Genomic DNA, 26,756 nt, shown 5'->3' on the forward strand with positions numbered 1-26,756 from the left:
TGTATGTGTAGATGTGCATCAATGTATATATAAAACACCAGACCCAACTTTCTTGTTAAACTCTTGAAACACACACATGCACACACTTTCAGAACTGTCATACGAAGAGAGGTTGTCAAAACTAGAGTTATCAACCCTGGAACAAAGAAGAGAAAGAGGAGACTTGTTGACCATCTATAGAATCATGAGATGGTATGGAAGTCCTTGATAGAGAAGACTTACTAAATTGGGATATGAGAAATACAAGAGGACATGGAAGGAAGCTCAAAAAGGCCAGTTACAGAAGAGACCTGAAAAAGAACAGCTTTCCCCACAGAGTGGTGAATGTATGGAACAAACTGGACAAAATGATAGCGTGTGCATACACGAATTTAACAACAATTTAGACACTGCAAGATACAGTGACAGGACACCACAAGCGTAGCTCCCCTTCCCGTAAGATACAACTAGGTAAATACACACAAATCCATCAAAACTGGAATACACATCAGTGGTATGGTCTCCACACAGAATAAGAGACAAGATCTAATCACAGTGGTTCTTCACCTGGGGTACCTGTACCCCCTGGAAGCTCGCTGGTTGAGCAGGTTAGGGCGTCGTTACTTGCGGCGAAGATCGAGAGAGGGCGGTTCGAATCCTGCCACCAGCGAAGTTGAACCAAGGGCATGGTTCATTAAATTCCACGCTACAAAGCCCTCTGTGAGGGGCACCGTCCTAGCCTTGCAATAGGGGGGGAGTGTGTGACGTTAAACCATATCATCATTATCATCATCACCTGTACCCCCAAGGGGTACGAAACCTTGAACTTGGGGGTACGAGACAAGATAGCCAGTGCAATGGTACAGTATATTTTCCATGAGAAAGCAAAGCAAGGTTTGTATCACTAATCATTTTCATATGTTTGCGTTGTATTTAAATTGGATGGGGGTACGAGAATTTTTTCAGAGATGCCAAGGGGTACTGAGGGCAGTGAAAAAGGTTAAGAACCATTGATCTAGAAGATACAAAGGGGCAGCAAATAAACTGGTTCCCAGCCTGGCTGATAAGCCATACGAGGAGAGACAAAGCACTGGAGTTACCAACATTGAAAGATTGAAGAGAAAGAGGTGACTTGATTAGAGTATTAAGGTCACTAAAGGGGAAAGGCTACATTGAATCATTGGGTGGGAGTGGACTTATGCCTTTGAATTTGGCTACCTCCCTTGTAAGGGGGAAAAAGCCCTTGGTATATGTATGTATGTATATATGTATGTTTGTATGTATGGATGGATGGATGGAAGGGCCTTAAGAGGTCATGTGAACAAATTGACAAAGACCACACATCTAAAAGATGTGAAGAAATGTAGCTTTCCATACAGATGCCTAAATACTTGAAATAACTTAGAATAGGTGATATAGTGCAAGCTGGAACAATGTATGAATTCAAATCAAAGTATAACCACTGGTGACTATGGGGACCATATACGAACTTGAAACTAGTTATGAAAACTAGAGAGTAAGGAACAGGACACCTCAAGCATTGCTCCTTTCCTGTACATTACAAGGTAAATCAATCAGAACCAAGCTAAATGGAAATAATGCCCATGTGAGTGAGAAAAAGTATGTATAACATATGTAGCAGGGTTTTAGTTGAGAGGATCAGGAGAGGAACAGAGGGAGTAATTGGTGAGGATCAGTGTGAGTTCAGGAAGGGTAGAGGATGTGTGGATCAGCTGTTTGTGGTAAGGCAGATTTATGAGACGGGTTTGGTGAAAGGTAAGCATATTTTTTTGGGCCTTTATGGATTTGGAGAAGGCTTATGGCAGGGTAGATAGGAAGGCACTGTGGGAAGTATTGCAAATATATGGGGACTTGGGGACAGCAGTTAAGGGCAATAGTTTTTATGAGAGTGGTTGACTGTGTAAGAATAGGAAATGGAGAGAGCGGGTAGTTTGAGGTAAAGGAGGGGTTGCATCATTGCTGTACCATGTCACCATGGCTGTTCAACGTGTACATGGATAGGGTGAAGCTCCCCGTCTCCTGCCCACTACCTAGATCAGGAGCAAAGCAATAGACAGCGGACAAAAGGTGGTGGATGGGAGTGGAGTGAATGGGAGTAGGTGAGTGCATTGATTTGACTACCTCCCTCATAAGGGGAATGAGGCTCTTGGTAAATAGAAACTTTGCTCCACCTACAAAGAGCTAAGATAAAAGGAAAATGGGTGACACATTGGAGTGGGAGAAGTGCATGCCTTGGCATGGTCCTAACCTCCTGATATGGGGGGTGGGGGGTTGTGATGTTAAACCGAATCATCATCAATCACAAAAACGGGGGACAACCAGAATGGAGAAATTAGGACTGCACACATTGGATGTGTGAAGAGGCACATGATAGAGATATCCATAACAAACAAATGGAATTGAAAAAAGTGGACTGACGATCTGTAAGTATTCAATGAAAGAAGATGTAATAGCAAAAAAAAATTAAAGAACAAATTGACTAAAGGATGTTAGGAAGCATAGCTTTCCACACAGTTGCATCAACCTGTGAAACAAATTAGACGAAACTTCATGAAAACAAGAAATGAAACTAGAACACATACAATCAAACTCCAAAAGAGAATAGGTGAAGATGCCAAGGAATTCAGCTTCCGAGATTGAACATTACGTAAGCCGACTCAACTCCCAACAGAACAGGTGTGCAATCAAAGAAAAGAAAATTGACTAAAGATTTAGATGAATATTAGATGAACAAAGGTCTGGGGGAGAAAACAACACTATAATTTTCTTGTGAACCAAAACTTGACAAATGCACACATATGCTCACATGCAAACACCTTTATTCCACACACATATGCTTAAATCTCAATAAAACACGCCATTATGGTCCAAACAAATACCCACCTTCTGATAGTGATTAAAAACAAAAAATAAGTCAACAAACAAATAAACGAACTTAAATAACAAATAATCTTGTGGACAAATGGGTACATACATGCTCCAAATGCCACACAGACCTTCTCATACAAGAAAGTAAGGCCTGTGTAACCATAAAAGCAAAGGGTCAACGGAATCAACGACAAATCGAACTATACTTCTCAATCTTACCTTTTTCTCTTGCTCTTTCTTGTCAAAGTGATCCAGGAACAGTGGTCGGTACTTCTTACTCTGCTCTCCTGGTGCTGTGTCATGTCCTGGTGAAAATTAAGTTCTTTAAATCTCATGACAACGGAAAGCTTGAAACTGTTAACATAGATGCATATACCAAAGGCTCCTTCCCCCTACATGGGGGGTACCTAAAAAGAAAAAGGCATAGAAACCACTCCCACCCATTCCATTTCCTATACCATTCCCCTTCACCCTCCTCCCTCCCTCCCATCTCGGCACCTCCTGTTAACAAACCTTATCATCATGTATGCATACAGAATGGTATAGAGCAAGTTTGGAACTTAGTTTACATCAAATATTAACATTTTTACAAAGAACAAGTTAACACATAATTACATATGGCAATAAGAATAACAGCATTATACAGGAAATAGTGAGGATTAGAGGCGAGTGGGAAGAGGAGACACGAAGTGACAGGTTGTCCGTACTCACTAACATGCCATCCAAGACCCCATGTTACCATCACATATTTTCAATATTCATCTATTTTCATGTATGTTTTAAAAAAATTCAATAAGTACATTTTCTTTAGTTATACAACCTGTATATGGGTGGGAATGATTTTATGCCTATTTCTTTTTGGCTACCCCCCTTGTAAGGGGGAAAAAGCCTTGGTATATGTATGTATGTATATGGGAAATAGGGGTCCTGGGGTTCTAAAGGAATTGGGAATTACTATCTTTTTTAAATGGGTAGGAGTGGATTTATGCCTTTGACTTTGGCTACCTCCCTTGTAAGAGGGAAAAAGTCATTGGTATATGTATGCATCTTTTTTAATTTTTGCACTGGCTGGCTATTTACATAATTTCTATTTATTAGCTAATTGTAGTTCTTGTTTCTCTTGGTAGGATTGTTCTGTGGGGCTGATGTCTAGGGGGAATGGGTTCATAGAATAGGAAGTTTGGTGATTTGTCTTGAAAAAGTTTGTTTTAAGATCTGGGTGTGAATGTTATTTTTATTATGTGGTACAGGTGGTAAGACTGTTGTACATACATACCAAAGGCATTTCCCCCTTTACACAGGGGGTAGCCAAAAAGAAAAAGGCATAGAAACCACTCCCACCCATTCCTTTTCCTATATATTCCACTCCCCTCCACCCTCCCTCTTATCTTGGCACCTCCTGGATGACGGGTTAGGGTTGTACATGCTTGAACAGTATACTGCTGATTCCCCCACCCCCTGCTCACAATTTAGTTGGGTTGCATTGGTGTGATGTAATGAGATGGTTTGTGGAGTTCATGGCTCTTGCATAGAACTGTGTGCCTGTCATTTTCACATGATATCCTGTAAGGTGAATTTTGGTTTCCATGTGCACAAGAGAGTCAGATGTTATAAATGCTGGAGGGCATTTTGCTATAACCTAAGTCACCTATGCTGAATGCACCTTCAGGGCTTACATTTTTCGCTGATACCTGTTAGTTTTGAAAACTTGAAAACGAAAGTGAAAATGAAGGCCCCTACAAGTACATCATCTTAAAATTCTAACAGAGCTCTTTCACTTACTTTTCATGGTTGAATCTTCTTCTTCTTCTTCATTGTCAGAGTTGATGACCATGGTCCCTAAGTCTGTCGACAAGGTGTCTGTGGGTGCTAAGAGAGTGCCACTGGGAGGTGCCACAAGAGTTCCGTCGTTGCCGGGCCGCAAAGTAGCACTGTCACTTCTGCTATACCGCACCATTGTCCGACTATCGGAGTCATCTTCATCCTGATCATCAACGAACCAGCAAAGGGAGATAAATGAACAACTTACAACCACTTTGAGTTAGATGAAGGGAAACGGAGAGAGTTAAAGTATGAAAAGAAAGAAAAAAGTAAAAAAAGAAACAGGAAGCTACAGTGAAAAATAGACAAAGAAAACATAAATGAGAGAAAGAAAGGGAGAATATTATCAGCTAAGTTTTGGGGAAAGATTATTTCTGTTGAAGAGCTGCATATATTAAAACCTTGTATCCTAAAAATGTCAAAAATAATGTACCTTACTTCACAGTATATTGCACTTATCAAAATACTATTTAATGATGAGTGCAGTTCTTAATATATATACAATAACATTCACAAAATCTGTCAACTTCCTGTTAATATAAAACAGGTATCAACATGCTGAGGCTTGTCTGTGCATATCATCAAACATTTTTGTGTGTATACAGACAAATGAACTGCTACAGCACAGGATAATACACAAGCCTATCTTGTGACATACCCTGTCTTACCACACAATGAAAATCTATTGCATAATTTATTTCAGGGGACCGAGGAAAAGGTGGGTGGATGGGTTACATGACGCCACATGAGCACCACATCACAGTCTGAGAAAAAAAAAGTATAGACAAGGCAACTGCTCCTTCCATGAGAGGTAATGCAGCAATGATGGTGACGAAGTACTACAGAGCAATCTCCTCAGGGTGTCTGCTGCTGGGAGACATGAAAGTAGGGAGATATATCCTTCTCCATACACAAGTCACCTTGCTGCTTTCACAGTGGGTAATGAGGACGGAGGTACAGAGGGAAAGAGGGGAGAGAGGGGAGAGAGGGGTGAGGGAGGGAAGGAGGGGGTAAAGGGACAGACATTCCCCTCTTCCCCAAATCCCTTTTACCCCATCCATCCATCTCATCCTTGGTCGACCCCTCATGTTCACTCCTTCCATCTCTGACTTCCACACCTTTTTTACTAGTCTTTCTTCACTCATTCTTTTCATGTGTCCAAACCATCCCAATATGCTTTCATCAAACCTATCTCCCAGCTCCCTTTCCACCGCTGTTCTCCTCTATTCCTCATTTCTCACTATCTAGCCTAGTAACCCCTATCATACTTCTCAGGCACCTCATCTCAAACACATTCAAACTCCTCTCTTATGTTCCATGTCTCTGCTCCATACAGTGCTGTCGACACAATCACTCCTTCATACGAGTACAATCTCCTCTTAACATCCATTCCCAAATGTCTATTTCTCATTACACCTTTTAATCCCCCAAGGTATTTACTTGCTTCTCTCAATCTACATTCTACCTCCACTCCCACTCCTCCCTTTCCTGCCACATTCGCACCCAAGTATCTAAAACTATCCACTTCCTCCAGTCTCTCTCCCTTAATACTCACTTCCAGTCTGCTGCCACTCTCTCCCCTTGTACATCTCATCACCTTACTTTTACCCACATTTATCTTTAACTTTATTCTTTCACACACTCTCCCAAACTGTCACTAACTTCCTCAATCCCTCCTCTGATCCTGCTACAAGGGCAGTGTCATCAACAAACAACAACTGGCTTATCTCCATTTTCTTTAACCATCTCCAATCCCTGACCCACCACCCTTGCATTCACCTTTTGCACCATCCCATCCATGTATAAATTGAACAGCCAGGGCGACATAACACATCCCTGATGAAGTCCCACCTTCACCTCAAACCACTCACTCTCTACATTTCTAATCCTGACACAAGCTCTACTATTCTCGTAAAAATTCTTGACTGCTCTTAACACTTTTCCTCCTATCCCATACATCTGTAATACCTCCCACAGTGCCTTCCTGTGTACCCTGTCATAAGCCTTTTCCAGATCCATAAAAGCCCAAAATACATCCTTACCTTTTCCTATAGCATTCTCACATATCTGTCTTTCCACAAAAATCTGATTACGCAACCTCTACCTGTCTTAAACCCACACTGTTCCTCACCAATTACTCCCTCTGTTCCTCTCCTAATCCTCTCAATCAATACCCTCCCATAAGCCTTCCCAACTACACTTAACAAGCTGATCCCTCTGAAACTACTACACTCACACTTTTCCCCTTTTCCCTTGTAAAGTGGAACTATACAGGCACTCCTCCAGTCGTCTGGCACTCTACCCTCTCTCCAGCCAGTCCACCATCACTGTACCTCCTTTTTTTCTGACATTCTGCAAGACATCCATCCAACCCAGGTGCCTTACCTGCTCTCATCATCTTAACAACTGCCTTCACTTCATCATTCCTTATTTCTCCTCCATTTTCTTCACTCATCACAGTCATTTTCTTAGTGATTCCCGCTGCAACTATCTTTCCCTCCCTATCCTTCTTCATGCTTAGCAACTCCCTAAAATACTCTGCCTATCTTCCTCTTACTGCCTTCTCTTCCATTATCATCTCTCCATCTGCATCTTTTACCTTTTCTTCTCTATTTAATTTGCCTCCTCTTGCTCTCTTAATTTCTTTCCAAAACATCTTTTTATTACTTTCAAAATTTTCTGTCATACTCTTACCCCATTTCACATCTGCTCTCCTCTTTGCTTCCTTTATCTTATACTTTACTTCTCTTTTCTTTATTTTGTACCTCTGATATGATTACCTTGTCCTATTTTGTAACCAATCTGTGAAAGCTCACTTCTTCTCTTCTACAACCTTCTTTGCTTCCTCATCCCACCACTCACTACCCTTCCTTCTATATCCTCCCATCCTCCTTGTTCCACACACCATCTTTGCACACCTTATGACTCCCTCCTTGAACCATCCCCATTCCTCCTCCTCTCCTAGTTCTACTCTATCCTTCACTCCCTCCCACTCCTCTCTCAGCTTCTTGTACTCCTTTTTTTTTCTCATTTAAGCAGTTCACTCTAAACACCTCCCTACCTTTTGTCCTTTTCCTCTTTCTCCACCTATCCTCCACTCTCAACTTATCTTTCACCAAAAAATGATCTAATATTCCCCCACTCTCTCCCCTTATAACATATCCTCAACTCTTCCTACTATACTCATGGTTACCACTATATAGTCCATTAACAATATCTACCACCCTTCCATCCACCACCCTCTCCCATGTGTACTTGTAAATAAACAAATGAATAAATTAAAACATGTAAGATGAAAAGAAGCTCGGAATGTTCTGAAATCGTAAGTGAACATTGGGTCAGTTATGGAGACCAGGTAATGCCTTCTCAGGTTGAGATCTTCAGAAGGAGACAGGAAATGGCGAGCTGCACTGATTAGTAACTTGGTGGATGATTCCTCAAATGGGGCACTGTGCCTTTGAGGAAAATCTTTTCGTTACCTTAATGCTACCATTTGCAGGAGTAGCTCCCATATTATGGGGGTAATCAACCACTACATTACTTACAGGAACCACCTTATGAGATCCTATTTAGCAATTGAAGTATAGCAGTTTACACCACATATATATCTAGTGCTTCAATCATGCATTAAAATCATTTGTCATGCCAAACTAAAGATGAGTTGGTAAGATATATACATATTTATAAATGAATGATGTGAAGACTAATCATTTTAGAGACGAACAACAAAAACTGCCAACGTGCACTAATGCAAACAAAAGAAAGCCATGCAAATGGTTCAAGCCACATTTTCATGCACAGTACTATGGTAAAATACCCATCCCTATTTCACCTGTAATTTGTTATATATTCGAGACTGGTACATACATACATACAAGACTGGTATCAGGACCAAATCATCCAACGATAAACGACAAAAAAGAAGTGAATAGTACCAAAGCACCCAATCATGCAGAAGGAGAGAGAGAGAGAGAGAGAGAGAGAGAGAGAGAGAGAGAGAGAGAGAGAGAGAGAGAGAGAGAGAGAGAGAGAGAGAGAGAGAGAGAGAGAGAGAGAGAGAGAGAGAGAGAAGCCATGATTTCATGCACAGCCGTGACCTGTAACATCCATCCCTAACTGACCTGCACCACAGTGTTAGCACGGTTAAGGTTGTGGTGGTGGTTTTGGTTGTGCTCGTTGTTTCTCTTGTCCTGTTGAAGCTGGAGATTGATTGCAGAGACTTGTCTTTGCTGCTGGGATAACTACAGGCACACACCTTTTAATCTTTTGGCTTTCATCACTTCCTTTTAGCTTTTTCATGCAAGCTCAGTGGACCCAGGTAGCAAGTAGTTTTCAACGAATGGATTAACTAAGTTCTCAGAGCTATCATGATATGGTTTAACATCACAAACTCCCCCCTATCAGAAGGCTAGGACAGTGCCCCTCACAGAGGACTTTGTGGCATCATATTTATTAAAAACATTACCAGTGAACATCTGTTTCCCAGCAACTGTCAAAATGTGCAAAATCTTTTCAACTCCTCTAAGCTTTATGGAGCATCAGGAACTAATGCTTTTCTCATAAAAGCTTCAATGAAAGCTAACAGTAACTTCTTGTAGGTAAAATCCTCCCTTCATTAACTCACTGTCCATCCCTATATACTTGTTTCCCATGGCACTTTTCAGTCCTATAGATTACCTCCACCTCCTCTCCTCAATCCCCTGCTACATGCCACCCTAAATACAACTCTTTACTTCCTGCATTTCTCTCCTTTAAGGCTTACCTCAAACTCACAGCCACCTTACTTCTGTATACCTTTACTTTCAGGTTTCTCTTATAACATACCCTCCCAAAATTGGCCATTAGGTGCCTCAGGCCCTTCTCTGATTCAGCCGAAGATGAAGTTTAATCTGTAAACAACTACTGGCTCACCTCTCATTTCCTTCCATTTTCGCTTACCATCTCCAATCCCTCCCCTATCCATGTACGTTGCACAATTATAGTGACATTACACAGTCCCATCTTCATCTCAAACCATTTACTCTCTCTATGCCTGACCTTAACACAAGCTCTATTACATATATCAATGGTTTTTTCCCCTTTACAAGGGAGGTAGCTAAAGTCAAAGGCATAAATCCATTCCCACCCATTTCATCACTGTATGCTCCTCTCCCACTCCATCCCTCTTTTCTTGGCTCCTCCTGGATGATAGGTTATCCCTGTATCTCACCCAATGCCCTGGGTCTGAAGCAACGTAGCAAGACACAGCACTTCCACAGCAAGGCTGCTTCATTTATTCAACAACCCCCATTCTGTCTCCTCATGCAGAAACAGAGAAGACTAAGAGAAATCCTTTCGGGCTGCATCAAAATATCATTCACACATACTCCTTCACCCTCCTCCCCTTTCCTTCCATGCATCACAGCATCATCCACATACAACCACTCTCCCCCCACCCCATAAATAGAGGGAGGGACTGGGGTGGATGGGAGTGGAGTATATGGGGATGGAATGGGTGGGAATAGTTTATATGCCTTTGTTTTTTAACTACCTCCCTTGTAAGACATATATATGTATGTATGTATGAGATCTACATCTATGGAAAGGTCTGAAGACATTATGGAGCTGCAGTTTTACAGTCCAAGAAACTCCTGACAATCAATAATTGTTGCCACTTCACTTAGTAAAGAAACTCAAGTACTATCATTTCACATTGCTAGAGTTGTTGGTAGGTTTTATTTACACCATTCTGTTGAAAACCCACCAGCTACCCAAGATCACACAGCTTTTATAACAAGCCAACCTAGGCACTCTCCAACTCTAAACTGAAACACACCACCTCCACGTCTGAAGAGTAAGAATGTCTATACCACATGCACAACCAAAAGACCTCTATAGTGAAACCAGAAAAAGAGTAAAATGCAATTCACTTGTATTCCTGAGAAATGCCCCAGTTTCATAACAGTATTAAAACACATCTTAAATGGATTAACCACTATGATTGGAAACCTACTCATTAGTTTATGGTCGTGTCATCTTAAAATGGTTAAAATGTTTAAAATTTATTCATCTTTTTAAAGAAAAAGCAACTACGTTTAACTAACTATTCTTTATGATCTCTGTGGATTTGAGTCATTTAGAAGTGACTATTATTGCTATACACTATTTTGAAAAACAACCAAAGCAACAAAATATACGAACACTATTTGTCCATTTGGTTATGTTAGAATTGCTATCCTAATGACGCTTTCATTAGACGAATCAATCCAATTCTCTTTTCAGCTATATTCAAAATTAAGCCACAAAATTTTCTTCAAAACTGCTAAGCAAGAACAAAAAATTCATACCGATTCTGTGATGTGTTTGATTTGATTTTGCCTATTTGAGTTTTGGTTTTCCCTGATTTCCATGGCCTCCTCGATCATGGTACGTAACACATTTGCCGGCCTGGCTCCTCGAATGAATTCATGCTGTAGTAATTCCGTTGCCGTTGCTCTCTCCTCAGGGTTTTTGACCAAACATCTGTAAAATATACAAAAGTGTTTAACAAAGTCAACATTCCCTAATTCTCCAGCCTTTAACTCTAGTATACATTACCAATACTGAAAAGCATGTACAAAAGAACAAGTATCACTAGATACAAAATATGTACATCTTGCACTCTTACAGGTAAGAGCTTCAAATCATTCATAAAGGAATAACAAGACTTTTTGATTACTGGAGTTCCTCATATCTGTTGCCTCCTTAAACCTATTCTTTACCATTTGTAAGATTTCCTGCTGCATTGCTTCAGACCCAGGGCAGTGGGCGAGATGCAAGATGCAGGGATGACCCATCATCCAGGAGGAGCCAAGAAAAGCGGGAGGGAGGGGTGCTGAATGGGAGTGGAGTATGTGGGGATGAAATGGGTGGGAGTGGATTTATGCCTTTGACTTTGGCTACCTTGTTTGTAAAGGGGGAAAAAAAGGTGTTGGTATATGTATGTATGTATGAAGCCTTCACATGTCCTCACATGGTTTCCCTGTGGTGGTGGTGGATATTGGTGGATGGTGGTGATGTTGGTGGTGGTAGTGATGATTTTGGTGGTGATGGTTGGTGGTGATGGTAGGTGGTGATGGTGAGTGGTGATGGTGGTGGTGATGTTGTTGTTGTTGTTGTCGTTCCCTAGACTGTCTGTCCAAGCAGTCCCGTGGTGATTTTGGTGGTGGTGATGTTGGTGATGATTTTGGTAGTGGTGATGTTGGTAATGATTTTGGTGGTGTTGATGATGTTGGTGGTAGTGGTGGTGGTGAATCCCTCTATCATGTTCCCACAAGTTGTACAAGACAACTAAATGGGATGGACTGAGGACACTGGGGATTCTCAGTATTTTTCTCCAGCAAATGGCGAAGACATAAGAGTATGGGAGGAGAACTCTGATCTGAACCCCAGTAATTGGGTTATCAAATGTGGTATGGATGAGAGCAAAAGGAAGATAGGTATATTAGGAACAAGTTAAATGAACCTGAAAGAGAATTGAGAACTGGAGTTTGGTAGTAGGTTGGGTGCCAGGAGTGGCAAAAGGGTGAGAAAGGGTTGTCTTTGATGTTAGGAAACAGGGTGGAGTGGTGAGTGTCATTAGAGATATAGACAAAACCAAGATTGGATCAGGAGATATAGGCCTTTGTGAGCATAGATGGCCCTGCCGGTGAGGATAAATGAGCATGTTGATTTAAACGAGTGTGTGGAGATTTTTGGTGGAAAAAATGTAGTGGTGTTCTCCATGCTGATATAGAAGATGAGGAATGTAGCCTGCCAAGGCATGTTGATTTAAATGAGTGTGTGGAGATTTTTGGTGGAAAAAATGTAGTGGTGTTCTCTATGCTGATATAGAAGATGAGGAATGTAGCCTGCCAAGGCACACACATACCCCTGACCCATCAGTCACCTAATCCCTTGTGGACAAAGTGTCTTCCCTGTCCCCTGCCCAGGTAAGAAGCAATGCATCAAGACACAGCACATCCGCAACATGGCCTACCGCTATATTTATACTGTGACCTTTCCTTCTGATCTCCTCTCATGAAAATAAAGACAAGAGTTATATCCCTTTGGGCCAATGCAATTTATATTCCATTCATGACCTTTCTTCATTCACACCTATCTCCTGCCTTTTCCCTTTTCTGCTTGACAGACATTTCCCTTTTACTCAAAGCCCCCCTTCACCCCATCCATCCTAGTTTTGGTCTACCCCTCAGGTTCACTCCATCCACCTCTGTCTTCCACACTATTTTACTAGTCATTCTTCACACATTCTTTCCGTGTGCCCAAACCATCCTAGTATTCTCTCATCTACCCAATCTCCCAGCTACCTTGTCACCCCAGCTCTCCTTCTCACCTCCTCCTTTCTCACTAAATATTTTTGTACCATCCACCATACTTCTCCAACACTTAATCCCAAACACATCTAAATTTATTCTTTCTGTTTCCCTTAAATTCAAAGTCTCTGCCTCATAGTGTCACATACACAATCACCCCTTCATAAAGTCTTCCCTTTGCATCTATCTATGGATACCTATTTCTCAAGACATTTTCCAATAATCCCAAGAAATTTAATTGTTTCCCTCACTCTACATCAAGTATCGCCCCACTTTTTTCACAGCAGGCCAGAAAACTGAAAGAATGATGAGCATGGGCCACATAAATGTATATTTACATATTGAATATTCTACTATAAATTTTTTAGAGAAAAAAAAGAAAGAAAGAAGAAAAAAAAATAAATATATATATATATATATATATATATCAAAGGCTTTCCCCTTTACATGGGAGGAAGCCAAAAAGAAAAAGGCATAGAAACCACTCCCACCCATTCCATCCCCATCACACTCACTCCCCTCCACCCTCTTCCTTCACTCTTATTTTGGCACCTCCTGAATGATGGGTTATCCCTGCATCTTGCCCACTGCCCTGGGTCAGAAGCAGTATATATATTTACATATTGAATATTCTATTATAAAAGTTTTTAGAGGAGAGAGAAAAAAAAAAAAAAAAAAGACACACACAGTGGGGTGGCAAGCCGGACAAACTAATCTCATGGGCTGTAATTATGCCAAGGAAACTCTTACCTGGACACAAAATCAATAAACTCAGGTTGCCACTGATCTGGCTCCCTAAATGACGGAGGGGGTTTGGTGGGGATCATGAAGATGGCTCTCATGGGGTGGATGTCTCCGTATGGGGGTTTGCCCTCCGCCATCTCCAGCGCTGTGATTCCTGCAAAGCGTGTAGGCCATGCAGATCAAACGGTGTACACTTGGAATGCAGCAGGTGTGAAAGCAGTGCACCAAGGGAGGTGCCCACATGCCTTCCAGATTGCATGCATGTTACACAATATTTGGTGCTTTACAGTGACCACTCAAAACAAAAAAAAAAAAAAAAAAAAAAAAAAAAAGTAAAAAATATTATAAAATAAATAAAATAAAATAAAAAATAAATAAAAAATACATAAAAAATAAATAAATATATAAATAAATAAATAAAATAATAATAAAGAATACATACATATACCAAGGCTTTTTCCCCCTTTCAAGGGAGGTAGCCAAAAAGGGAAAGGCATAAAAACACTCCCACCCATTTCATCCCTAAATACACTCCACACCCCTCCCACCCTCCCTCTCATCTGAGCACCTCCTGGATGACGGGTCATCCCTGCACCTTGCCCACCGCCCTGGGTCAGAAGCAGTGTCGCAAGACACAGCAAGGCCGCTTCATTTAATCAGTGACCCCCCCTCTCCGTCCCCCCATTGTATAAAATAAGGACGGGGAGAAATCCCTTCGGGCTGTGTCAAAATTTACACACATACTACCCCACCCCCCGCCCATTCCTCCTCATGCAATCACAACATCATCCATATACAACCATTCTCCACTCACCTCTGTCTTCCGTCCTCTCCCTTCCTTCCTCAACAGACATTCCCCTCTTCCCCAAAGCCCCCTTCACCCCATCCATCCACCTCATCCTAGGACGTCCCCTCATCTTCACTCCCTCCACATCTGCCTTCCATACCTCTTTTACTAGTCTTTCTTCACTCATTCTTTCCATGTGTCCAAACCATCCTAATATTTTTTCATCAACCCTATCTCCCAGCTCCTTTTTCACCCCTGTTCTCCTCCTCACCTCCTCATTTCTCACTCTATCCAGCCTAGTAACCCCCACCATACTTCTCAGACACCTCATCTCAAACACATTCAAAATGGGAAAAATAAAATAAAAATAGAGAATAAAATGAAATAAAAATAAAAAGTAATATAAAATAAATAGAATTAATAAAATTAATAAATAAAACAATTAGATAAAAATGATAATATCAATAATAAAATAATGGAGTGACTAACATGGCCCACAATCGGCACTGTCATTTCCAATTCATTATTTATCAATCTCTGGGTTAATATAAAGTTAACAAGACTCAAGAAAACTTTAATATTAAACACATGAAATAAGTGACCAAAAAATGAAAGAAAAGTGCAGCTTGGCATTATGTACAATTTGCTTAAATGGGGAGAAAATTGTAAAATAGGCTCACTTCTAATATCATATAGCCATATTCTAAGTAAAATCATCATGTGGTTATGACTGATTTTTTAATGTCATTACCAAGGCCAAAATCTCCAGGTCTATTTATATATCAAAAGCTTCTTCCATCTTACAAGGGAAATAGCTGAGTTGTTACAAGTAACATGTCTCTGAGTTTTGAACATGTTACTAATATGCCAATTCATTCACCGTTACCACACAATGATTCAACTATAGTCTGGCAATCAGCGTCAACTCAATCAATCCATTGCCCCAGTTATCTCTTCTAGGAGATCCATGGTTCCCAAGTTACCAGGTAGCGACAATTTTTTCCATCATAACAGGCCCCTACACCCATCCTGCCATGCCAACACTTATACAGTGTTATATAAGAAAAAGCTAAAACAACAGCTTGAGAGAGTTCACTCACCTAAACTCCAGATATCTGCTACACAGTTGTACCCAATTTCCTGAATAACTTCAGGGGCCATCCAAAAGGGAGTGCCTATCACAGTATTTCTCTTGGCCATCGTGTCCTATAAATAATGAACACACAAATTTTAATCACAATTGCTTAACCAAAAACATGAGGTGACTAAGCATGGAAGAGGAACATCCTCGTTCCTTTTACTCCCATCAAACTCGTTCCTTTGAGTCACTCCTGCTTAAACAATATTATGATGTATCAAAATTACACCCCACTTCTTTCCAACCACTACTGTCAGAGAGTTTTAAAGAGGGTGATAGATCAGAGGGACAGTTAATACTAAGTGATCAGCATTCTTTTCTAAGTGGAAATTAAATTTCCAATCATAAGATAATGCTACATGAAAAGATAAAGATAAAGAAGAGGTGTACAATGAGGAGGAGGAACATGGAGAGGAGGTAGAAAAAAAAGAAAGGAAGAGAAAGAAAAATATGAATAAGTGAAGGAAGAGGAAGAACAAGATGAAAAAAAAGAGGAAGAGGAGGAAAATGAGAAAGGAGGAATAGTAACAGAAATAAGCAAAGGAAGAGGAAGTGGAACAGCAGGAGGAAGAAGAGGAGGTGGAATAGCAGGTGGTCAGAGAAGAGAAAGGAGAAGAGGAAGATGAAGGACATAACAATATGTTTTAATAATAATACCTAAAAGGATTAAGCCAAGAATCACCCGATATCAACCATATCCCCTCTAGAATGCATAATCTACACAGTAATCTCTCTCTTTAACCCCTTGAGTACCAGATGTGTGTTTTGTGACACCTGCGTATCACGGCTGAGTGCACCCGCCAGGAACCGAGCGTGCTCCCCGTGTCACAGTTATAAGCTGTGTGTATTGAGGGCTCTCAAGACCTCAGTTTCTGGGTTATTTCTACCCACGTGGTGGCAAGTGTCTGTGTTTACAAACATAAGGCTACAGCCATTCATGGAATGGTTTGAAACATTTGTTTACGTAAGGTTGACGGGTCGGTAATGCAGGGGTTAAAAAGAGGGGAGGGGTATATGCAAGACCTTAAACAGAAATTACTGAAAGGGTATTTTAATGAAAAAGTTCTCATACACCTGAACATATCAACTACTCCAAGCATCATGCACAAGCTCCCGCCTTGAATGTACTCAATCTTTGATAACACACCGAGAGTTGTCCAGCGACCCCAAAGTCCGCCAGCTTCGCATGTCCCTGAGTGTTGAGCAGAATGTTTCCCGCCTTGATGTCCCTGTGGATTTTGCGTCTGAGGTGTAGATATTCAAGGCCTCGAAGTGTATCGTAAAGCACCGTTGCAATCTCATCCTCCGTTAGGGTTTTCTTTCTAAGCCGCATGATGTCCGACACTGAGCCTGCACCACAATATTCCATGACAATCTGTGGGACAAGTCACGAATATAGTTAAAACCCTCAGAACTATTTCCAGGTATACATAAAAGTGTAATGTTGCATAAACAATAGAGTCTCTGTTCACGATTCTGTGATTTCCAGTCTTACCACTCATACACCTGTCATGATGCCAGTGTGTGCGTGTGTATACACCCACACACACACACAAAATTATATATATATCACACACACACACATATATATGCAATATACATATACCAATGGTTTTCTTCCCCCCCTTACAAAGGAGGTAGCCAAAGTCAAAGGCATAAATCCACTCCCACCCCTTACATCCCGACATACTCCACTCCCATTCACCCCTCCCTTTATCTTGGCTCCTCCTGGATGACAGGTCATCCCTGCATCTCACCCACTGCCATGGGTCAGAAGCATTGTAGTAAGACACAGCACATCCATAGTAAGGCTGCTTCATTTAATCAGCAACCCCCCTCTCCATCCCCTCATGCAGAAAAAGAGAAGATGGGGGAGAAATCCCTTCAGGCGGCTTCAAAATATCACCCACACATACTCCCTCACTCCCCCATCCCCTACCCACACACTTTCATGCATCACAGCATCATCCATACACAACCATTCTCCACTCACCCCTGTCTTCTGTCTTCTCCCTTCCTTTACCCCATCCATCCATCCATCTCATCCTTAGTCGCCTCCACATACTCCTTCCACCTCTGCCTTCCACACCTCTTTTACTAATCTTTCTTCACTCATTCTTTCCATGTGTCCAAACCATCCCAATACTCTTTCATTAACCCTATCTCCCAACTTCCTTTCCACCCCCACTCTCCTCCTCGCTTCCTTACTTCTCACTCTATCCAGCCTAGTAACCACTACCATACTTCTCAGGCACCACATCTCAAACTCCTCTCTTCCTCTCTTATGTTCTCATTCACAACCCCAACACAGCACATATCTAATAATGCATTTGTGGTCAAGAGTTACTAATATAGTGAGAAAAATACCATACTACTTTACCTACGGGAGCATTGACTAGTTTAAAAAATATATATATATATACGAGAACACCATTGAAACCCTCATATAAGGATAAGTAATGGAATTGAAAAAATTATGTACATACGAACAAAGTAATAATTCTTTTCAGTTTTACTTACCCAAAGATCGGAATTTTTAAAATAGGAGCCATAATACTTGACAACATGGGGCGAATCACATTGCTGCATAATAGATATTTCTTTGATTATTTCCTGAAGGTCCGTGTCAATGGGTACCTGCTTTATGGCCAGCACCTGTCCAGACTCCTTGTGTAAGGCCTTGTATACACTTCCATAGGATCTACACAAAACAAAGAGTAGTGCATTTGTAAAACATTCAGGATGCATTATCATTTCAAAGAACATGTCCACAAGAAATACATAATATTCTAATTTTCAGTCAATTTTTTTTTTATGATAACTGCTACATTGTTTGTACATACATAGTCTGGAGCCTGTAGGCTTTCTGCAACAAAGGTCCACAGCCCAAATTATGTGTAGTCAATATTTCAAGGAATTTAGTGATATCTTTATGGATCCAAACAAAATGATTCTTTAATGGTTAAAGACTAATTTCCACTTATTCAAATTCCAAGTCTTCACTCCATAAAATCCCAGAGGTACAAACCACATGGCGAAGAGCACATGATGTCTCGCCCATGGGGCTAGACCTAACAACAGCCACATACACCTGCCTATGACAGTGTGAACCTGCTTGACTCGACCTAACCTAATCCAATGCAATTATGTAATTATGCACCATGGGTGACTACCCACACAGTATATATATACAGTACTACCTCTCATTAACGGATGTTAATTAGCTGTGTTTGCGGTGTTTTTGCTGTGTTTGCGGTGTTTTTAGTGCGTGCAATCACTGTGCCACCCAAAAACCACTCCAAATCAATGGATTATTCACATCAATGGACACAGTTACCCCCCTTTCAGTCCATTCATGAGAGGTAGTACTGTATATATATATATCAGCTCCTGGCTGCATATAAAATCAGTTCAGTTTTATCTTATAAATAAAGGAGACAAACTCACCAACACACCTTTCTTGACCATAGCCCACAGTAGCTACACACAAATAAAATAAAACAAAGTGTAGGTTCCTTTAACCAAACTTCATTTGATCTAAACCGTTACAAATGTAACAATATAACCTACCCTTCTCCAAGCTTGCAGATGACATCAAACACTTCCTCAGGTTGTCTCATTAAACTCTCCTCACTGAGCTTCACCAACTCGCTAAAACAAAAAAATACAACATTAATGGTATGACCGAGGGTTTAACAAAAACAGAATTATAAAACACAATGAACTTTGATGAAAACAAATCTGCATAAGACCTTTCTGTTTCATAATATAGCCAAGAGGTGTATAGACATTACATATTCCTTGTGTTTGTCTTGTTTAACATTGAAATTTAATTTCCTGGAAACTTGTGAACAAACCATTTGTAGGATGTATCTAGTATTAATTCATAAAGAGAAAATAGTAAATTATGAATTTGAATAAAAAATAAATAAATAAAAAAAAATTGTGGGACATACTACAATGTTAAATTTTCGAAGGACAAAATCTCCCTTTTCCTGTATCACAAACCCAAAATATTTCTGCAGATATGATGATAACTGAAGCATTCAGAAAGCATCTAAAGAAGTTAGCAAAACTTGCTGGGGATCTTCAATCTTGAAAAAAAGCTATTGTAATGTCTTGAAAAAAAAAACTATTGTATTGTCTACAATCTTTATCTACTACTAAAATTTACCAATTTCAGAGTAATACTTTAAAACAGCCAAAACCAATAGATCATGGTCAGATATTCACAAGAACACAAATAAAATTAAACAATGAAAATAAGATCACAAGCTTTTTTTAGTTATCCTCGGTAATTGTAACTGTAATTTTGAACTGTGTTTTTCTATCTGTATTTGATGCATTTGATTTATTGCCAAATACACTTATTATTATTATTAAACTACCCTGTACATTTTGATGAATAGATAATCATGAGCATTATTACAACATATGAACTAAAATTTGTTACATCTGAAAATACAATTACAAAATAAAGTTAAGTTTATTATATATATATATATATATATATATATATCAAGGGTTTTTTCCCCCTTACAGGTGAGGTAGCCATATCAAAAGGCAAGTACCCACTCCCATCCACCTTCCTTTCTTTCTAAAAGCTTACACAGTTAAAATATACAGCTACTAGTTTATAGCGCGTTATATGTCCATAATATCTTATCCTGACCTTATTAATGGTCTATAGATGTAAGATTACTTATGGTACCCAACGGAAATGCCAAGGTACATTACTTCCATTTGATTCACCTACATATTCCTACACATTTTTTTTCTTAACTAAATTAATGTACATCATAATGATCACTTACAACTTAATATAATACCCGTTCCTGCCCACAATAAACAAAACAGTATTATTTTAATAATTTCCTTTAAATTAAACACTTACTAATGAACTACCTGAATTAATATATACTTTATCTAAACTTTTGCCAAAGTCTCATGCAAAGATATCAACATTAAATTTCATTTTCATGCCTATATGCTAATTACTGTATCCTCCTTTTATGAAAAATCAAGTGGTATCTTAAGAACAGTAAATAATCTTCCTTAAACACACTCTGGCAACATCTAATTTAGCCCAAAGCCCATACCAAACGTTATATATTGCCATAAAAGTTGAAGCATCTTAACCATACATGAATTTCGAGAACCCATGCCTTCCATAACCTCCCCAGACAAGGTCATGAGGACAGTACGTGGATCAGAATGCAAATAGCCCTCCACCTCTGTCATTGATAACACCAACACATCACAGCCACTTTCAACCTACCTCTTATTCTCGGCCGTCTCCATATTGTCGACACTCGTCATGGTGTATGATTATTTAAAAGTGCCCTGGTACTCATTCACTCATTTATTTTAGGTCCCTTCAGTGAAATTCAAGTCAAAAGAATTAAATTATCACAGTAACAACAGAACCCTCATATCTTCAGTCGACTCCCCATGATGCACTGACTCAAACAAAATAACGATAAGTTGCGCACTTTGTTTATATTTGTCAAATTCGTAAAATTAATCATATATACGTCAAAATAAGAACATTTTGCCCCCAGTATGTGTAAGAATAAATTTTCAAAAAACAATAGTATTTACAAAGATACAGTAATATAGGTCTGTATTGACATACTGATGTTACATATACGAGTATTTACATTTCGCAAGTTTACACTTGTATAATAAAATACCAAATGAAAAAGTATATGAAATATTTATCGGAAATATTTATGGGGAAAAGTAATGCATTCAAATATTTGATCATGTAAAACTAAATTAGTCGCACTCAGTATCCGCCTGTACAATTTCATCGCCCGTACTTCCGTTGGCCTCGTTAAACTTTCCTATTGTGCGCTAACACCCTATACTACACGTCAACCACAGAACTGCTGCCGGTTAAGACTAAATTGCAATCATACCTCACGTATATGATAATTCTGATTATAAAAACTAATGAAAGAAAGCTTACACAGCGATAGCGGTGTAATTTTTAGAAATAAATTGATGTAATCCCGCATTCTGAACAAACTTTGTAAACTGAAGTGGATTCAATCACTAATCAAAAGATTTAGATTAGGAGAAGTGGTTCGGTTACCAAGAAAGTAAATTAAATAAATAACCAATTGTTCTAATGCCTAGGGAAAAATCTTAGAAGGGTTCAGCACTGATTCGAGTTCTCTGCATGCAATTGTTTGTTTAACACCAGTTCACAGGAAACAATCTAACCACAAATTAGACAAGATTACTGCTCGAATATCACTGCGACTTTACTACTGTGGAGTGATACTTAAAGAAATAACAAAATGATGAATATCAACTGGGATGGGAAATAATAGTATTCGGTCGAATATAGTAATTATGAAAAATAAATGGTTGCCGTATGTACAATGGCCGCTAAAGCCACGTATCAAAGGAAAAAATAAAGAAAACTACATTCTACTGGTTGTTTCAGCCAGGAATCCGTACAAAATATTAAATACAACAACAGATATATGAAATATTGATGTACTTAAGACAACGAGAAAGAGAACAGGAAAAAAATTAGTCCCGTGATACGTGTATCCGTCCTATAACAACGACAATATTTAGTACAGATATGAAAACAAAGGCGGTTGCGGCGTTCATTATGCATTGAAACATAAGATTACAAAGGAGGAGCATGCCGACAGGGGACCTTTTGGTCTATAACTAGGTCAGATGCGGAAAAAATTATGATAATATAAATAATAATGAATAAATGTATAGGTATCGTTAAATAATAAACAAACAAGTAAATAATAATAGATTGACATATAACTAATAATAGATAAAAATCATGCAAATAATAATAAACATACATATGCCAAAGGCTTTTTCCCCCATACAAGGGAGGTAGCCAAAAAGAAAAAGGCACAAAAAACATTCCCACCCATTCCATCCCTAAATACACTCCACTCCCCTCCACCCTCTACCCTCCCTCTTATCATGGCAGCTTCTGGATGACTGGTCATCCCCTGGATCTTGCCCATTGCCCTGGGTCAGAGGCAGTGTCGCAAGACACAGTACATTTACAGCAAGGCCGCTTCATTAAATCAGCAACCTCCCCCCCTCTCCGTCACCTCACACAAGAAAGGAGAAGACGGGGCAGATATCCCTTCGGGCTGCGTCAATTTTTTCTCACACATACTACCTCACCCCCCGTACCCCCACCCATTCCACCTCATGCATCACAACATCATCCATATACAACCATTCTCCATTCACCCCTGTCTTCTGTCCTCTCCCTTTCTTCCTCAACAGACATTCCCCTCTTCCCCAAAACACCTTTCACACCATCCATCCATTTCATCCTAGGACGCCCCCTCATGTCCACTTCCTCCACATCTGCCCTCCATACCTTTTTTACTAGTCTTTCTTCACTCATTCTTTCCATGTGTCCAAACCATCCCAATACTCTTTCATCAACCCTATCTCCCAACTCCCTTACCACCCCTGTTCTCCTCCTCACCTCCTCATTTCTCACTCTATCTAGCCTAGTAACCCCCATCATACTTCTCAGGCACCTCATCTCAAACACATTCTCTCGTCCTCTCTAATGTTCCATGCGTCTGCCCCAAACAGTGCTGTTGGCACAATCACTCCTTCATACAGTCTCCTCTTAGCATCCATTCCCAAATGTCTATTCTTCATTACACTTTTTAATCCACCAAGGCATTTACTCGCTTCTCTCAATCTACATTCTACCTTCACCTCCACTCCACCCTTTCTGCCACATTTGCACCACTCCCTCCAGTCGCTCTCCCTTAATGCTCACTTCCAGTCTGCTGCCACTTTCATCCCTTGTGCATCTCATCACCTTACTTTTACCTACATTTATCTTCAACTTTCTTCTTTCACACACTCTCCCAAACTCTGTCACTAACTTTCTCAATCCCTCTTCTGGTCCTGCTACAAGCGCCAAATAATATAAATTAAATGGCAATCATTACAACATCTTGCTTAGGTGTTTATTTAAATTAATCTTTAAATTAAGCTTCGAACTGAACTACAGTGCACTGCCTCTGCAGGAAGTTTGTTCAATTCGTTAACTACACGGTTGACGAAGTTGTTTCTACCCACTTCCAAATTAAATCTATTTCCTGACAGTTTGAGACCATTAGTTCTTGTCGGATTCTCATTCAGTGTGAAAATATTATCACTGTTGATGTTGTCAATTCCCTTTAGAATCTTAAAGACCTGTATCAAGTCACCTCTGAGTCTACGCTTTTTTAGGGAAAACAGATTCATATGTTTTAGTTGCTTTTCGTATGATTTATTTTTGATATTTCGAATCAGTTTTGTGGCTCGCCGTTGTATTTTTTCCCAGTCTGTCAATGTCTTTAATAAGATTCGGTGATCATAGGGAAACAGCATATTCCAAATGTGGAAGAACTAACGATTTATATAGCTTGTTAATGAGAGATGGACTTTTGGAGTCTGTTGCACGTGCAGGCATGCTGGCCAGCACTAAATGCATCCATTTGCACACAGATGAAGTTAGTGGCACTGATCCTGCAAAGAACCTCACTTCTCAGGTCAGGCAGGGTCAAAGAGCAATTATCTCCGGATTACCAGCCAGCCACGATGCCGTTTCGACTCCAACGGTCGACACATGATACTAGACATTGTACATACATACATACATACATACATACATACATACATACATACATACATACATACATACATACATACATATACCAAGGCTTTTCCCCCTTACAAGGGAGGTAGCCAAAAAGGAAAAGGCATAAGATCATTCCCACCCATTCCATCCCTGAATACACTCCACACCCCTCCACCCTCCCTCTTATCTTAGCACCTCCTGGATGACGGGTCATCCCTGCACCTTGTCCACTGCCCTGGGACCAGACATTGTAGTAGAAAAAAATATATATTTAAATAGTTATACGTCCACTTGGACATAGATTGTATATATTCAAATGTAGGATATAATGTATGTACTCTAGAAAGTATTTGAGCCTTAGCTCAACTCTAGTCAGGCCAGATTGGCTCCATGTGATTTAAATAATTTTATGTATTTCATTGTTGGCAACTCATCCGAGCTCCCCTGTCACCAGACCTGTAGCATGACACAGCCTGGACATTCACCAATAAAGAAAAGGATCCAGCCAGCCGCTTTTTCTCAACCACGCTACCAACAAAGGAATGTTGTAAGCCGTCAAAATCAAACCAACTTTTCTCCTGGCGGCCACAAAAACAAGTCAAAAGATCGTGCAATCAGTCCTAGAGTCTTATTTGCTTTCTCAGAGGTTCAAATACACTGCTTAGATGATTTGAGATCGTTAGTGATAATTACACCGATATCCTTTTCACTATCCACTTTTGTTAACTATTTTCCAAATAACTTGTAATCGCACTTACCGTTATTTTCACCTATGTGCATAACCTAGCATTTACTTGTGTCAAATTTCATTAGCCATTTTTCAGACCATTGTTGTAATTTATCTAAATATTCGTGAATATATAATTGATTTAAGTGATCATTGGCCATTTCACACAATTTTGTATCATCAGCAAATTTTGAGACAATAGATTTTAGCCCGTGGTCTACATAATTTATATATACTATGAATAGAAGTGGCCCAAAATCGGAACCCTGAGGAACTCCACTCGTAACATTTTTCTATATAGAAAAATGTTACGCCATTTAAAATAACTCTGTTTTCGATCATTCAACCAATTTCTAGTCCAACTTAATAGGCTACCACTTACTCCGTGTGAAGCAAATTTAGTAAGTAGCCTTTCGTGGGGGACGGTATCAAAAGCTTTTGCAATGTCCAGATATATTAAATCTATATTGATTCTTTTGTCGTACTTCGAGATGGCTGTGTTGTAGAATTCGAGTAAGATAGTCACGCAAGAACAAGAAACAAGAAATATATCATCAATATATTACTAATATCAATATATTACCAATATCAATATATTACTAATATCAATATATATCCAATATCAATATATTACTAATATCAATATATATCCAATATCAATATATTATTAATATCAATATATTACCAATATCAATATATTACCAATATAAATGGTACCTGAGGATGAGGAACAAGTCGTTCAGCAATAAAGACACCATATGCGATAAGTTGTTCAGCAATAATAATACCATCCGCCATGATTTTGGGTGATTCAGAAGGCGTGGTCTCCAATTTCTCCATCTCAGCGTGCGTGTCCTCCTCCCACAAAAATAGCTGATCTCCATTAGTTTTCACAGAAGCAATACTGGACAACACTAACGGACAGGGAGACAGATATTCTTGGGTATATCTATATCCGCAGAATCGTCATGGTCAAAGTGTATCTATGTAGTACGACCTATACAGACCAACAGAACTTCTACAGTATTTCTGAAGAGCACTTGTCTACTTATGGTAAATTCTTAACATAGGAGTGTATCATTTTCGGTGATTTTGATACCAATATCAATAACGCAGACTCTAGTATTTATTTGTGTGATTGTCTAAAAAAAACTATGCAAATCACTATCCTTGAAACAACTAATCAAAGAACCTGTCATAATTTCGAAAATGTGTAGTACTGTAATTGATCTGATTCTAGTGACAGATGAACACAGCATTTCCAATATCGGTGTAGCCTATGGTATAAGTTATAGCAGCATGAAATATTGTACAGGATAAGTAACTAAGAAACAAATAAGCACTCATTTGTCTGTTAATATTCGCTCTTTGAAACGCTATACTAAGGAGAGTTTCAATGAAAAATTGTCGGATCACATGAAGAATCGTCACCCTATACTTCGATTGAACTTATATTGTATGCCTATAAAAAAAAATTAAAAAAAATCAAGCTAAAAACCAAAATTTCACCAAAAAACATATAAAGGAATAAAGTAAAACACATTTGACAAATTTTTAGAAAAAAAAAATTGAGGACATTTTGACCACACACCTAGGCCGTTGGGGACATTTTGTCCCAGGGGTGCAGATTTCAGGACATTTTGTCCGGGGACCTTATGTCCGGGCACCGTGTTAGGTGACAATTCTTCCTGTGG

General features: G+C 39.5%; 1 protein-coding gene across 3 annotated transcripts in view; it reads right to left on the reverse strand.

The window, feature by feature from the left end:
- Positions 1-21,170, reverse strand: part of LOC143024060 (serine/threonine-protein kinase 3-like) — a 33,608-nt gene extending 12,438 nt beyond the window's left edge. For all 3 annotated transcript variants that reach the window (XM_076182781.1, XM_076182780.1, XM_076182779.1), the window contains exons 1-10: positions 20,970-21,170; positions 19,262-19,342; positions 18,212-18,392; positions 16,839-17,066; positions 15,654-15,759; positions 13,773-13,920; positions 11,016-11,190; positions 8,811-8,930; positions 4,651-4,852; positions 3,088-3,173 (exon numbers count right to left, since the gene is read on the reverse strand). In XM_076182781.1, the coding sequence (XP_076038896.1) occupies positions 3,088-3,173; positions 4,651-4,852; positions 8,811-8,930; positions 11,016-11,190; positions 13,773-13,920; positions 15,654-15,759; positions 16,839-17,066; positions 18,212-18,392; positions 19,262-19,342; positions 20,970-21,010 (1,368 nt within the window). In that variant the 5' untranslated portion in view covers positions 21,011-21,170. The remainder of the gene's footprint in view (positions 1-3,087; positions 3,174-4,650; positions 4,853-8,810; positions 8,931-11,015; positions 11,191-13,772; positions 13,921-15,653; positions 15,760-16,838; positions 17,067-18,211; positions 18,393-19,261; positions 19,343-20,969) is intronic.
- Between the last annotated feature and the right edge of the window lie 5,586 nt (positions 21,171-26,756).

The sequence above is a fragment of the Oratosquilla oratoria genome, unplaced genomic scaffold (assembly GCF_046742065.1).
Source record: "Oratosquilla oratoria isolate Oo_2021 unplaced genomic scaffold, ASM4674206v1 SCAFFOLD87, whole genome shotgun sequence".
Lineage (NCBI taxonomy): Eukaryota > Metazoa > Arthropoda > Malacostraca > Stomatopoda > Squillidae > Oratosquilla > Oratosquilla oratoria.